Genomic DNA, 15,034 nt, shown 5'->3' on the forward strand with positions numbered 1-15,034 from the left:
TTTGAGTTTAATTTGTGAGGTTATTACGTAGGTGAAGTTCAGCTTAATGTGCAATTTATCTCCCGGAAATCTATTGCGACGGATGTTGGCTAAATAAATAAATTAAATTAAACTAGATCAGCAAAGGCTACGCTGTCTTATTGAGATTCTTCTGTTGTAGTTGCTACATTGTAGTTTTTGGTTCAGCTGATGAGAACTGATGACGTTGATCTCAGTAGACCAAATAGTCACAATTCTGAGTCAAACAGTTAGAATAAAAATTTAACGCTTTAACTCACTCATAAAGATTTCAACAATTTTAAGCAAACGACCGGGGAGGGAGGGAGGGTGGACAGTCATTTTATTCATTAACTCCTAACGACGACTTTTAACACATGCTTTGAATCATGAGTGAACTCAGCATTTAACTCTTCAATTTTTCAGTAATTCATGCGTACTTCAACTGATGAATTAAAATCTTGAGTTAATTCAGGATACAAATCATGAGTTAAAGCTCACCGTGAAGAGTTAAATCAAAGTTGGTTTAGAATGATTTAATTATCTGTGAAGGATCTCTAATACTTTTCTTAGAGATTGAAATTAGTGGTCACTCCCTAGAAAAATGTAAATCATTCATTCATTCTGAAACGTTGTGCACATCCCTAATGGTGGTAACCTTGCTATGCAATTCCAAAGGTCTCATTCCAAGCACGCCCATTATCAAATATCTTCGATGGAGATAGAAACTCAACACTGTGATAGAATAATTGATACGATTAAATTGAAGGAAGACATAACAGTGAACGACACAATACTGATAACCGCCTTGTCCCTTGTTCTAGCATCCTACATAATATCAATCAATTAGGATACATAGATCATGGGGTGACAAATGAAATTACTCAACACTCATGTCACTCAACCGGAATGGATAGCTACACTCATCGATCAAATGTAATGCTGTGCGAGTGGAAATTGCGACTTCACAGGTGGTATTCAGTATGACTCAAACACGTCCCATAATGTGTTCCAACTCATATCCGACCCGCCCAAAGTCGATATGGCGCCGGGCGAATGATAATAAAACTCGACCGTATCAGTAAAACAGACATGGCGCATTGATAAGCAAGTTTTAAATGTTCTCCACCGGTGTATGAAGGGGAATCTTGCAACATTTCTGCCGGGAAAAATAAGTTCACTTTGGATTTTTTTAAACTGCAAAGGGAAAGATTGGCTTTATCTTATCTTTCAAATGCCCCAACAGAGAGCAAGTAAAACCAGAAATCAATTCCTTATGATGATGTATGATTTTTTGTTCTTTCTATGTCCTTTTTTTGTTGTTTGTTCGTACACTACATGTTTGTTTTTGCCTTATATTGTTTTGTGTCAAAAGATACAATCTTATCTAATTTATTGGAATTTCACTTTAAAGAAATCTTACACGGTGTCTCTATTACAAATGACGTGTGTTGAAAGTTTAAAGTTTGTTTAAAATTGATTGGGACCGGTCGGACCCTGTCTCGCCCTATCTGTGGGCGGGTGTCCATCGGTGTACTGTTTTTTTCTCTCTCTCGCTCTCTACTAATAGAAATAGGAACACAACAAAAAAAGACGGTTAAAAAACAACAATGGCGATCACTCCTGCTGCTGCTGTTGTTCCTCTTCCGGGATTTCCTCCATCTCGTCATAGTCCTCCACTTCCGCGTCCTGATACTGTTGGTACTCGGAGATCAGATCGTTCATGTTCGATTCCGCCTCGGTAAATTCCATCTCGTCCATGCCCTCGCCCGTGTACCAGTGCAGGAACGCTTTCCGTCTGAACATGGCGGTAAACTGCTCCGAGATGCGCTTGAAGATCTCCTGTATTGCCGTGGTGTTGCCAATGAAGGTGGCGGACATTTTCAAGCCACGCGGCGCAATATCGCACACGGCCACCTTCACGTTGTTGGGTATCCACTCCACGAAGTAGCTGCTGTACTTGCTCTGGATGTTCAGCATCTGCTGGTCCACTTCCTTCATGGACATTGTGCCTGCAAGTGAGGGGGGTAACATTAACACGTCAGTCTGGTTTGTTCTTCGGTTCGGCCCGAGTTAGCCGTACCTCGGAAGATGGCCGCACACGTCAGATATCGACCGTGGCGAGGATCGCAGGCGGTCATCATGTTTTTGGCATCGAACAACTGTGCAGTCAGTTCCGGCACCGTCAGGGCGCGGTACTGCTGCGATCCTTTAGCCGTGAGCGGCGCGAACCCGGGCATGAAGAAGTGAAGACGCGGGAATGGTACCATATTCACTGCCAGCTTCCGCAGGTCAGCATTCAGCTGTCCGGGGAACCGAAGGCACGTCGTCACACCCGACATCGTAACCTACGCGTTGTTACAAAACATACCAAATGTACAAGGGCCATGGGAAAAGCATTTGATACGCCGTGGTGACATAACGCGTATGCCACTTGTTGTGAGTGGTAGCAATGTTAGAACGAAATAGCAACAGGCTGCAATCTGGAGGTCTTACCCTACTGTGTCCGGTGTGTTACTTACAGAGATTAAATGGTTTAAGTCGGGATAGGTAGGATTGAAGATCCTAAGCGTTCTAAAGCAGATGTCATACAGCGCTTCGTTATCTATACAGTTGGTCTGATCGGATGCTTCGATGAGCTGGTGCATCGATAAGGTAGCGTTGTATGGCTCCAAAACTACATCGGACACCTACGTACACGTGCAAGAGAGTGTGGGATGCACAGGGGTTGGGGGGGCGTGGGAAAGAAAAGGACGAAAAGGGGGGAAAAAAGAACGTGATCAGAAAAACAGTGCAGTACTTACGGATACCAAGTGATTGAGGTCCCCGTAGGTGGGAGAGGATAGCTTAAGCGTTCGGAAGCAGATATCGTACAAAGCTTCGTTGTCGATACAGAACGTATCGTCCGTGTTTTCCACCAACTGGTGTATGGAGAGCGTTGCATTGTACGGCTCTACCACGGTATCGGATACCTACGGGGCAATCCGCCGGAACACGGGATAAACCGAGAGTATAGACAGAAGAAAACAGAGAATCAGAAACACTTGGGGCATCCGATCCCACCCCCAGGAAGCTGCGGAGATCCAACATTTGTTTTGCGATCGTTCTCCAACGTTCTTCAATATTCTCCAAGAATTGATCGTTTCCAAAGCTGATCGTACGATCGATCGTGCCCGGATCGAATGTCTACCAGCCCCGAACTGCTCAACCGCTAACATACCTTTGGCGATGGAACGACGGAGAATGTGTTCATGATGCGATCGGGGTATTCTTCGCGAATTTTCGATATCAGCAGCGTGCCCATACCGGAACCGGTACCACCGCCAAGCGAATGGGCCAGCTGGAAACCCTGCAGGCAATCGCACGCTTCCGTCTCCTTGCGTATCACGTCCAGCACGTTGTCCACCAGCTCGGCACCCTCGGTGTAGTGACCCTTGGCCCAGTTATTGCCTGCGAATGGGAGCGGAAGCGATGGTTAGCAGGAGGAATCCGAACGGTGGAACATGATACGTGCGGAACGACACTCCTTACCGGCACCCGACTGAGCGTAAACGAAGTTATCCGGCCGGAATAGGGCACCGTACGGTGACTGACGGACGGAATCCATCGTGCCGGGTTCGAGATCGACCAGTACCGCACGCGGCACATACTTGTTGCCGTTCACCTCGGTATAGTACACGTCGATGCGCTCGAGCTGCAAATCGGTGTCACCATGATAGTGGCCGGTCGGATCGATACCGTGCTCATCGGAGATGATCTCCCAGAACTGAAGCATGAAACAAGAGAGAGGGAAAGAGAGAGGAAAAGAGAGAGAGAGAGTTTACGCAACAATATGTAATACGACCTTGTAATAAGTTTGTAAATAACACACGAGCTAGTGATCGGTTACAATGCTTATCAGTAGTCATGATGATGGCATGATGGCGCCAAACGAAGATCACTCATCTGATAGAATTGTTTTACGCACGATCAGCGAGTTTTTGCGCTCCGATTCAATGGCTTTTACTTATCTCGTTTTTTTTTTATTATTGTAGCTAAAATTCAACCCTCTTTCATTCATATTGCACACAACGACGATCATTCATGACGACATCAGCTGATGGAGGTTACAATGATGAAACACAAGTGATCATCATGTCACCAAAACGAACATTTCGTTAATTGCTGCCCATTGCTGTGTTGTTCAGAGCTGGAGTCTCCACACGTGCCACCACACACTCATTCGCATGCAAATGGTTCTGCCCCATGGCCCCAAATAGAGAATAAAAGAAAATGGGAAAAGGGACCGAGTCAAACGCGGACAGGCGCGGTTTCGGTAACATGAAGTACTTTGGTTTCATTTGGAGACATCGCACCTTACCGACGATCTACACGATGCGGGTTTAAGGCGTTTGTACGAGCTTGCGCTTTTATTTTGACAGCTGCTGCACAGTGGGAAGGCACCGTGATGATTAATGGTAATAATTTATTGCGTTGTTTATATGGATCAAATCTTATGATGGTGAGCAACGAATATTAAATAAAGGTAGGGGAAACACTTTGTATAAATTAGTCATTATTTTTGCTTCAAATTTCATTCAAATTTACATCCGTTTGAATTGTAATGTAATATTTCAAAAACTCATTCCGAGCTAGCAGTATGGTGCAGTACCCCGATGCACTGTGCAGTTGAAGCAGAAAGCGCTGCAAAAGCGCGTCGTGTAGATCGTCGGTAAGGTCGCGCTTATTAAGCGCTGCTTCTTCTCTTCTCGCTCTCGCGCGCGCTATTTGCCACACTTAACCGCGCGCACACAACACACGGCCAGACGGTTTTCTATAAATACCGGTGGCTAGGTGTTTAGAACGGAAATACGTTTCGCGTACACCCTGGCATTCGAATTAAGGGGGACGCACCATTTTCGAAAAAAGGTACGAAACCTTTCTGGTTTCACTGCTGCCACGTCGCGTAGGCCGCTCGTATTTCGATGTCCGGCACCGGGCGCAATGTAACACAGCGCGACCGAAACATGATTCATTGATAAGATATCATCGCCCACCACCTTACATAACCACTGATCTGATAAACACTGACGTACGACGGGTCACGTCAAACTGTACGCGATTCGCAACCGCGTTGGGGACGTGGATGCAAGACGAAATCATCGCTACCTTAACCGTACCTTGGACCCGATCTGATTACCGCACTGGCCGGCCTGAAGATGCACAATTTCCCTCATGATGGTGAAATGCGGAAGATGCGCCGCGTACTGGACGGTACCACCAGCTCGTTGTTAGACGGTGACGGTTTCTGTGCGCGCGGGTGTGTTAATCCAATTTTGAAAACGTGCACTTTCTACCGACCGTCGCGAAACACCGAAAAGCAGAGAGACGACCCGGAGCACGAAGAGCGAGATGAGGGGAAACGGTTTCTAGAGCACACCACACCTGACTGTGGGACGCGCGCTGTGTTTCGGCCGTGGCACTCTCTCGGGTTCGCGGTTCGCAAGCTACTGAACGCCAGCAACACGAACGACACGGCCAAACGCAGCGCCAAACGGTTAGGAAGTGCGCGCTCGACACATACCGCGATTGTTAACCAACACCACCAACCGTGCGCCATGCACGCTGTGCTGTGGCAGGCAGGCAGTGCTAGTTCCACCACAAATACGACACTGCGTTCCGTGTGCCGATAATAGCCGGTAGATGATAATGTTATTTTCGGTTGTGTATGCACGTGTTCCATTACCTCAGACGCAACGCAGCTAACACGGCTAGGAATTGTGGAACTAATGGTGGTCATATACGCATGTATTTGTTTGCATTGGAAAATAATTTAATGATTGTTTAATTACACTATACGAGTTATATCAATTAATAAGCATGAGACGCAGATTTTCAAAGAATAGAATATCGCATTATGAATTCGTATTGCATTTCAAAATTATTCCAACCACCGAAAAGTGGAACTGAATGTGTTGGATTTCTAGGGTTTAGCTAGTTTGTAAATATGTCAAGTTATAGTTTTGTTTTGTTTATCTATCTTCGCACAACTCTAGGAGCTATATATGTAAACAGGACGCAACATGTTAGGAATATGAACTATGGTAGAATTAAGTTGCATGAACGCATGAATTGTAAAATGAACTCAAGGAGACAGTTGAATAAACAGTAGCAAAGAGAAAGCCAAACTGATCACATCGCAAATATTACAAATTAGAATTACTTTCGCCACTAGTGAAAATTCATACATTTTTGGTCCTTCGAACCGGATTGGGTGAAAGTAACCAGCTGATTGTGATATTTCAATTTCACTACGTGAATTGAGGGATAAGTGATTTGGCATTGCTATAGTTGTGTGAGCACGGTGAAACACAACGATCGTCGCCTAGCACCACAGGCACGAATTTAGTTCAAACGTGTATTACGTAGGCGTTTGTGAGAGACACTCTGTTCCTGTTCCGCAATTGTGCACGTTTAGTTCACGTGTCGTGAAGGTTGTGAGTTGATGCGCCGCATCAACGAAAAGGCGTAATTGGTTTAGCGTTCTGAAGAGCGTAGCGTCACTTTACCATCGCCATCGCGAAAAGTGACCATCTTTTCGAACAGTCGTTCCCTCACCAACACAACAGTCGTTCCCGCCATCATTTGAAGGACTTGCATGCAAGATAGCAAGTTGTAACGATCGTCGACCCTACAGCCGTATCTAAGTATTAGTGAAGTGCATTAAGATGGAAAAGAAAATTAAAGCCGCGCAGTTAAAAAGGCGCCAAGCTCAAACGCTGATCAAGAACATTGAGCAGTTTAAATTGAACTATTCTGATAGTGATGTGAATGAAATTCCCGTGTGTTTGGAACAGTTGGAGCAACATAATGCCAATTTTATGGATGCAATCTCCAAACTCGAAGAGTTGGATGAGTCCGCGGAATCTCTAGAAACGTATTTGCAAGAAAGGTGTGAAATGGACAATGTGTATCGCAAAATAAAGGGATTCTTGCTTCAGAAGCAGCCATGTGAAGCAAATCCGCTAAATGCTTCAGTGTTGTTTGCGAACACGAGTGTTGGTTCGTCGGGTCATTCGGGACCAAGCTTACGACTCCCGAAAATCGGATTACCATCCTTCGATGGTGATTCAACGAAGTGGCTCTCCTTCCGTGATCGATTTGTATCGATGATCGATTCGTCAGCAGAGATTCCTCCGATCATGAAACTTCAGTACCTGTTGTCTTCACTGAAGGGGGAAGCCGCTTTGCTCTTCGAGCACACCACGCTGATAGCAGACAATTACGCTGGCACCTGGGCCGCAATGTTGAAAACCTACGACAACCCGCGTATGTTGATCCGGCAATATCTGCGGAAAATTCACCATCTCCCAGCGGTAAAATCGGAATCTGCGGATGAATTGGCACACCTGGTCGTCGAGTTTAAGCGTCATGTAGACGGCTTAGAAAAGCTGAAGGAACCTGTCGACAGTTGGGACGCTCCGCTCACCACCTTGATGTTCTTCAAGCTGCATCCCTCGACTATGCTGGCTTGGGAAAAGCATTCGTCGCAAGCACCTCGAGATAAGTATAAGGATCTCATCGAGTTCTTACAAAGTCGTGTAATAATTCTCAGGTCAACTCGGGAATTCTCGGAAGACATAAAGGTCAATGCGGCAATGGGGGCCGGCGGCGAGCGAAAGGTTGGATCCAGACCGAAATCTGCCGTGAATGCAGCGACAACACAGCAATCGACGCATGGCCAGTCCAACCGCATGCAGCTACCTTGCCCGTTGGGTTGCGAAGAGGCGCACAATCTTCGCAGCTGTCCTGAGTTCCTGAAAAGGGATGTCCAGCGTCGTCGAGAAGTGGTGGCGAAGGAGCAGCTATGCTTCAACTGCCTGAACCAAAACCACCAAGTGAGATCATGTAAGTCACTTAATCGTTGCATTACGTGCAACGCCAGACATCATAGCTTACTACATGACAACACACGTCCGAAAGTGTCGATGGCGGCAAAGGCCGAACAAGCGATGTCATTTCTTGAGACGTCATTGCTTTGGGTGGTCGATGACCATGGTATTCGGCATGAAGCACGAGCGCTCTTGGATTCAGGATCCATGTGCAACTTCATTTCGGAATCCTTAGCGCAAAAGTTGCTTACCACGCGATCAAAGGTTAGTGTTTCGATCATAGGTATCGGTCAAGCGGTACAACAGGTTAACCGATCTGTCGTTGCTGCAGTACAATCGAAGTCAGGGCAGTTTGCATCCACTATGGAATTTCTGATTTTGAAATCACCGTCTGCTGAGATTCCAATGACACCGATCGACACAACATCATGGAAGATTCCGACTGTCACGTTAGCAGACCCATCATTCCACATCCCAGGGAAGATCGATATCGTCATCGGTAGTGATGCATATTGGGAAATGCATACTGGAAAAAAGCGTGCACTAGGTAGAGGCAGACCATGGTTGGTAGAGACGCCCTTCGGTTGGACAGTCTCTGGGAATACTTCCCACACATCGGCTTCGAGCCATCGGTCCTGCCTCACCACCGTCAGTCAAGCTTCACTTGACACTATGCTGCAACGCTTCTGGGAAACAGAAAGCATCCTAGAAGGTCCCGCGTTGTCCATAGAAGAGGACCAATGCGAGAAGCATTATGCGGCCACTACAACGCGTGATAGCCAAGGTCGATACGTAGTAAGCTTGCCGCAGAAGACCGATTCTGATATTGTACTGGGACAATCTAGAGCGATAGCCGATCGACGGCTCGTTGCCGTTGAACGACGATTGTTGAACAATCCTGAAATGGACAGAGAATATAAAAGGTTTATGTCCGAATACGAAACATTGGGACACATGAGAAAACTCACCGAACCTGTTGATGATAGTGCTCCGCACTATTACATCCCTCACCATGCGGTGGTGAAGGAAACGAGTACGACCACGAAGGTACGTGTTGTCTTCGATGCATCCTGCAAGACAACATCTGGGTACTCGTTAAACGATACGCTGCTCATAGGCCCTACGGTACAAGATGATTTGTTTACGATCATCTTAAGGTTCAGAAAGCACGCCATAGCCCTAGTAGCAGATGTCGAAAAGATGTATCGACAAGTTCGTCATTGTGAAAGTGATCACAAACTGCTACGAATTCGGTACCGAGAAATAATTCAATTGCTTTCTGAAGTAATTGTCGTATAATTCACTACGTGAATTATAGCCTCAGCGCCATTTTTGGCCACACGCACGTTGCAACAGATTGCACACGACCACAAGGGCCAGTACCCCAAAGCAATAGATCCAGTTCTACACGACTTCTATGTGGATGATTTATTGACCGGTGCAGCGGATCTGGCAGATGCCATCGAAGTGCGCAAGCAAATTTCGCAAATGCTGGATTCAGCCGGCTTTGCATTGAAGAAGTGGGCATCAAATGTTCCTGCTGCACTACGAGATGTCCCACTAGAGGATCTTGCGATCAAAACGATGCACGAATGGCAGGATGGCCAAGCAGTATCAACGCTAGGGTTGGTTTGGGAACCAGCCAATGATATGTTCTGCTTCAAAGTCAATCTTCCACCACCTGCTGAAGTATTAACGAGAAGTCTGGTCTTGTCGTATACGGCAAGTATATTCGACCCTCTTGGGCTATTGGGTCCGACCATCATCCTGGCTAAGATGTTCCTGCAGCGATTATGGAGTCTGAGGCATGATGGAAATGCTTGGGATTGGGATCGTGCATTACCGGGCGAGCTTCAGGAAGAGTGGAGAAGTTTCCACTCAACGCTATATTTGCTACGCACAGTACGTGTGCCTCGTTTTGTGTCCCAGGCTGAAATGGTTAGCCTACAATTGCATGTATTTGCTGATGCATCGCAAATTGCATATGGAGCTTGCTGCTATGTGAGAGCAGAATCCATGGGGTCAACTACGGTGCGGCTATTAGCTGCCAAATCAAAGGTCGTTTCTCGGGCAAACACCCATTCGATTGGCAGATTGGAGCTGTGCGCCGCACGATTAGCGACGCAATTGTTCCAGAAAGTGAGTCGAGTGCTAACGACATCTACGATGACTATCTGTTGGACCGACTCGATGACAGTCATGTACTGGCTGAAGTCTCCTCCTCGTCGATGGAAACCATTTGTGGCCAACAGGGTGGCCCAAATACAGGAGGAAACGAGGATATCATGCTGGCGTCATGTTCCGGGGTGTCATAACCCGGCAGATGACATTTCACGGGGACTAAAGCCAGACGAGTTGCTGAAGTGTGATCGGTGGTGGCATGGACCACATTGGTTGGTTCTCGGCGAAGATGAATGGCCACAATCGGTACCACTACCCATGAAGGATGACGGTGACATCGAAGAACGAGCAAAGGTGTCACTAATTGTCATAGCGAAGTGTGAATTCCGTGACAAACTCTTTGAACGGTTCTCGTCATACAGCAAACTGAGACGAGTAATGGGTTACTGCTTGCGATTCATCGAATGCAGCCGAGCAAGCAAGGTATCAACGAGCAAGTCCAACAAGCCGACTTCTATCAAGGAGTTGGAAAATGCTGTTCCTTCGCTTACAGCGACGGAACTGCGCAGTGCGGAACTGAGGTTGTGCCAGCTGGCACAACGGGATTCATTCGCGATAGAGCTGGACGACCTGCAACGAGGGAAACGTGTTGGTGAAACATCGAAGCTAAAGTGGTTGTCACCGTACCTTGATGAAGGAGGTATGCTACGCATCGGTGGCCGGCTGGGAAATGCAAACATTTCCAAGGATGTTAAGCACCCCGTCATCCTTGCGGCATCACATCACCTATCTACACTGTTAGTATCAGCATATCATCTGCAGTTACTACATGCTGGTCCGCAGTTGATGTTGGCAACGATTCGACAACGTTTCTGGTTGATTGGTGGTCGAAATCTTGCAAGGAGCGTTTACCATCGATGTCACACTTGTTTTAAGAACAAGCCGGTATTGGTGAAGCAGGCAGTAGCTGATTTGCCTGAATCACGAGTGACACCGACGAGACCATTTGCAGTAAGCGGTGTGGACTATTGCGGACCATTTCTTCTGAAATCAACGATCCGGAACCGGAGTCCAACAAAGGCATACATCGCGATCTTCGTGTGCTTCTCAACGCGGGCAGTTCACATCGAGTTGGTGAGCGATCTCACCACGACAGCGTTTTTGGCAGCATTACGTCGTTTTGTCGCACGCAGGGGCAAGGTATCTGAGTTACACTCAGATAATGCGACCACGTTTAAGGGAGCAGCCCACGAATTGAACCGCATTTATAAAATGTTGAAAGCTGATGATAGTGATAGGAGATTAATTTTTGATTGGTGTGCGGAAAATGAAATGCGATGGAAGTTCATTCCCCCACGGGCGCCTCATTTTGGAGGACTTTGGGAGGCAGCAGTGAAATCAGCGAAAAGGCACATAGCTAAAACGATAGGAGTTAGTAGGATTACGCAAGAAAACATGCTTACCCTTCTCGCGCAAGTGGAACAATGCCTCAATTCACGTCCGTTAGTACCATTGTCGAATGAACCGGCCGATTTAGAAGTCTTAACTCCAGGCCATTTCTTAGTAGGGTCCAATATGCAAGCGGTACCAGAGGTTGACTTTAGTAATCGTCAAGACAACCGATTGACAGAATACCAGCTCGTGCAGAAACATGTACAAACGATTTGGGCACGATGGTACCCAGAGTACTTACAGCAACTCCAGGCTAGAGCAAAACACGCTAACGCGTCACCGATACAGTTAGAAGTGAACCAATTGGTGATTATAAAGGAAGATAACGTGCCACCTAGTGTGTGGCCGAAAGGGCGAATAATAGCACTGCACCCAGGTAAAGACGGCGTAGTAAGAGTTGTAACGTTACGCACTGGGTCAGGAAAGGAAATTGTTAGAGCAGTGAGTAGACTTGCGCTTTTACCAAATCCTATAGAGGATCAGTCTGCTCACAACCAAACTACGTGCTAGAATGGAAGTAGGATCATTGTCACGACTGACATATGCAATGTTTACACTGCCGATCACATAGTAAACAATAGGAATTAGTTACACGAATTAAACGGCTACAGGAATTAAATCAAACAAGAATTGGAATTATAGAATTAGTACTAGATTAAAAGAATTCTCTTTTGGTGGCCGGAATGTTGGATTTCTAGGGTTTAGCTAGTTTGTAAATATGTCAAGTTATAGTTTTGTTTTGTTTATCTATCTTCGCACAACTCTAGGAGCTATATATGTAAACAGGACGCAACATGTTAGGAATATGAACTATGGTAGAATTAAGTTGCATGAACGCATGAATTGTAAAATGAACTCAAGGAGACAGTTGAATAAACAGTAGCAAAGAGAAAGCCAAACTGATCACATCGCAAATATTACAAATTAGAATTACTTTCGCCACTAGTGAAAATTCATACAGAATGTTAAAAATGGTAATTTCCACAAATCAGCGTGAATACTTTCTGCTTACGCTAGCGACAACTAGATGGCGCAAGCGACTATTGCTATGGTATCTCCCCATTTAACATGACAGTTGTGTTGTTTCGTTTCGGCCCATTGGTGGTGGTTTTCCTTCTCACTCACACACCTGCTGTATGAGGTTCTGTTGGTGCAGCGCGTGTGAGCGTGGTTACAGTTATCGGTTTATGCTCTTGTTTATTATTATTTAACAGGTGTTAACTATGGTTGATATTGTATTTTAAAGTTTTACTCTTGATGGAACGTTCTTTTACGCTACAAAAGAGCTGTTTTACAATGACATGCTCGTTGTATTAGACCAAACGTTGAAGCACCGGACACATGAATCGAGCCTGAGGATGGGAAGCTACAAAAACAGGTAAGCTAATAAGTAAATAGGCCATTATGGATTATGGAAGCTAGAGAACATTCATCCATCCGCAAACTAACATACCGTATCTGAAAATACTGACCGATGTGACCTCGTAATTAATAGATTTTAGGATAGAGTACCAGCACCATTAGAGGAGTGCTCAAAAGTAATGGAGAATTCTATGAAGTTTCTAAAATTTTCGTCAGAGGTCATAAGTAACGAAGCGAATATCCAAAGTGTCATCATCCACTAGTGGAGGGGCAACAATTGCCATTTCAAAAAGAGCCAACAAGGTGCTGGATTCACAAGGGTGAAGGAGATGTAAACAAACAAGTTAAGGAACAACCGAGGAGTTCCACGATCTTTATTCGCTGCAGAAGCAAATTAGTTTTGAGAAGGAGTTGGCGATGAAGGAAGATAACTCTTCCAGCAGTATAATAGAGGTCTTGATGACTCTAAGCTACTTTGGCAGTGGATATCTCTGACCAGGAGATTAACAGGACGAGGTCGAGATCTTGGTCTGTTGGAAGACGTCCGTTAAACCAGTATCAGCCGAGTCCCGTCGCCTGGCAAAACAACAATCGAACTGACCATACATCTTCGCTTCATCACAATTTGGATCTGAAATAACAGAGATGAGCTATAACAGACAAGCATATCAACTGTTTCTAGCATCATTTTTTTCGATTGGATCTACAACTTTAAGAGGTATAGGCCTGCCATTTTTTGGTTTCTTTAACTATATTTACCCATAGCTGGAAGTTTTGTCACCTGATAGTGTAAGTATTCTATACTCACGAGAGCAACTTTCCTTTTAAAAATATCATTTCATAATTAAAACCAACAACTTCGATGAAGAAATACATCGTCAGCCCAAAAGTAAAATGGAAACGCTTTGCGTATGTTTGGGGCGGATTGTTTATTTGAAAATTGCACATAAGACTACCTTCCTTTGAAGGGTGAAATCCCCGAATCGACCGAAGATTGCTGGCTGTTTGGGGAATGATAAACATTGTCACGCGCGAAAGTTGAAAGCAACGTTCGCCCAAGCTAAACCAAGCACCCAAGCAGTATTAACGCCTTCTTACGAGGTATTAGGCGTCTCCATGCAACGTTGGCGGGTTCCATTTGCGTTCGTCAGCCAGCGCACACTTGCATGATGTATGTTAAGCTGGTATGTTTTGGTTTATAATACCGGGTAAATGTGCGTGTTTCGTGTGGTTTTTTTTTTTACTCCTTCTTCCCTCCTGGACTGGATGAACGGACTCGCGTTACTTTGCATATCTTTGCACCCCCATCAAACACACACACATCTCGTGCATGCAGGGAGTTGTTGTTGTCTTTTTTTGTTTTTGGTGTCGGTTTTTTGTGTACCAATCAAACAAAGAAATCCGCACGGGCACATGCGCACAGGCGTGTGTGCGTTGTACGTGTACGCAACCAATTTCGGATCCGCTCAACCGTTTCGAAAGCCACACATTTTGCTCGCATCACCAGCAGGGGGGGAAGGGGGAAGGACGATGGAAAGTAATGGGGCACGTGAAATGACGTCTTGGGCCCCCCATAGACACACGCAAACACACACACACACACACAAGATTGGTTAGATTTTCTTGTTGATGTTTTGAGTACGGAGCACATCAAATTCATATTATATTCTTAGTCCTCGAACCACCCTCCCCCCCCCCCCTCCCACCCTTCCCTTTCCCATCTCCTTAAGAAGGTACAAAAGAGCACTGGGAAAAGGGAAATGCCCCGCCATTAGGTGGAGCCGCATGGCGAGGAGAACCAGAGCTGAAGTCTTCCCACACAAACTCCACGTGGGTTAACTCCACGTGCGGGAGGGGAGGCAACAGGGCACGGGCCGGTAGCTTGAGGCTGGTGGTTTTACTTGTTGCTTAAGCACACAACACAGTAAATGGGAGGGGGGGGGAGGGGGTGTTTCGCATTGACGAAAAAGGGTGTGTATGTGATATCTATTACATTAGTGAGTGTTTGTATATCGAATCCATTCGCTGCTTCGCTTGCAGGTTCGGGCCCATATTGGGGAACGGACGGTTGTTTGTACGTACTTTCTCTTGCGGGAAGGAGGGGGCGAGGGGGGAGGTGAGGCTTGGGGGTGCAAACAGTGGGACAGCAACCTCTTCGAAGCTTGCTTTTAATTATATATTAGAGTAAATTGCCCTAGCTCTAGCAGTTGTGCCGATGGATTTCTCCGGGT

At 45.9% G+C, this 15,034-nt stretch overlaps 2 protein-coding genes across 2 annotated transcripts; one reads left to right on the top strand and one right to left on the bottom strand.

The window, feature by feature from the left end:
- Positions 1–1,614: 1,614 nt before the first annotated feature.
- LOC128714416 (tubulin beta chain-like) lies at positions 1,615–5,225 on the bottom strand. The gene is made up of 6 exons (XM_053809291.1): positions 5,157–5,225; positions 3,529–3,763; positions 3,218–3,447; positions 2,802–2,969; positions 2,081–2,345; positions 1,615–2,009 (listed from the first exon to the last, which is right to left on the bottom strand). The coding sequence occupies exons 1-6, from the start codon at positions 5,211–5,213 to the stop codon at positions 1,615–1,617; spliced, it is 1,350 nt and encodes a 449-aa protein (XP_053665266.1). The 5' UTR covers positions 5,214–5,225.
- Positions 5,226–6,704: 1,479 nt separating this feature from the next.
- On the top strand, positions 6,705–12,685 carry LOC128713028 (uncharacterized). Its single transcript, XM_053807892.1, is given in 2 exon segments — positions 6,705–11,123; positions 12,656–12,685. Coding segments are annotated over 2 exon segments (4,449 nt in total).
- Positions 12,686–15,034: the final 2,349 nt, after the last annotated feature.

This window comes from Anopheles marshallii, chromosome 3 (genome assembly GCF_943734725.1).
Source record: "Anopheles marshallii chromosome 3, idAnoMarsDA_429_01, whole genome shotgun sequence".
Lineage (NCBI taxonomy): Eukaryota > Metazoa > Arthropoda > Insecta > Diptera > Culicidae > Anopheles > Anopheles marshallii.

Coding starts and splice junctions, on each gene's coding strand:
- LOC128714416 (XM_053809291.1), bottom strand. CDS start 5,213: ATGAGGGAAATTGTGCATCTTCAGGCCGGCCAGTGCGGTAATCAGATC. Junction 2,970..3,217: donor CCGTCGTTCCATCGCCAAAG/GTATGTTAGCGG, acceptor ATTGCCCCGTAG/GTATCCGATACCGTGGTAGA. Junction 2,010..2,080: donor GTGTGCGGCCATCTTCCGAG/GTACGGCTAACT, acceptor CCTCACTTGCAG/GCACAATGTCCATGAAGGAA.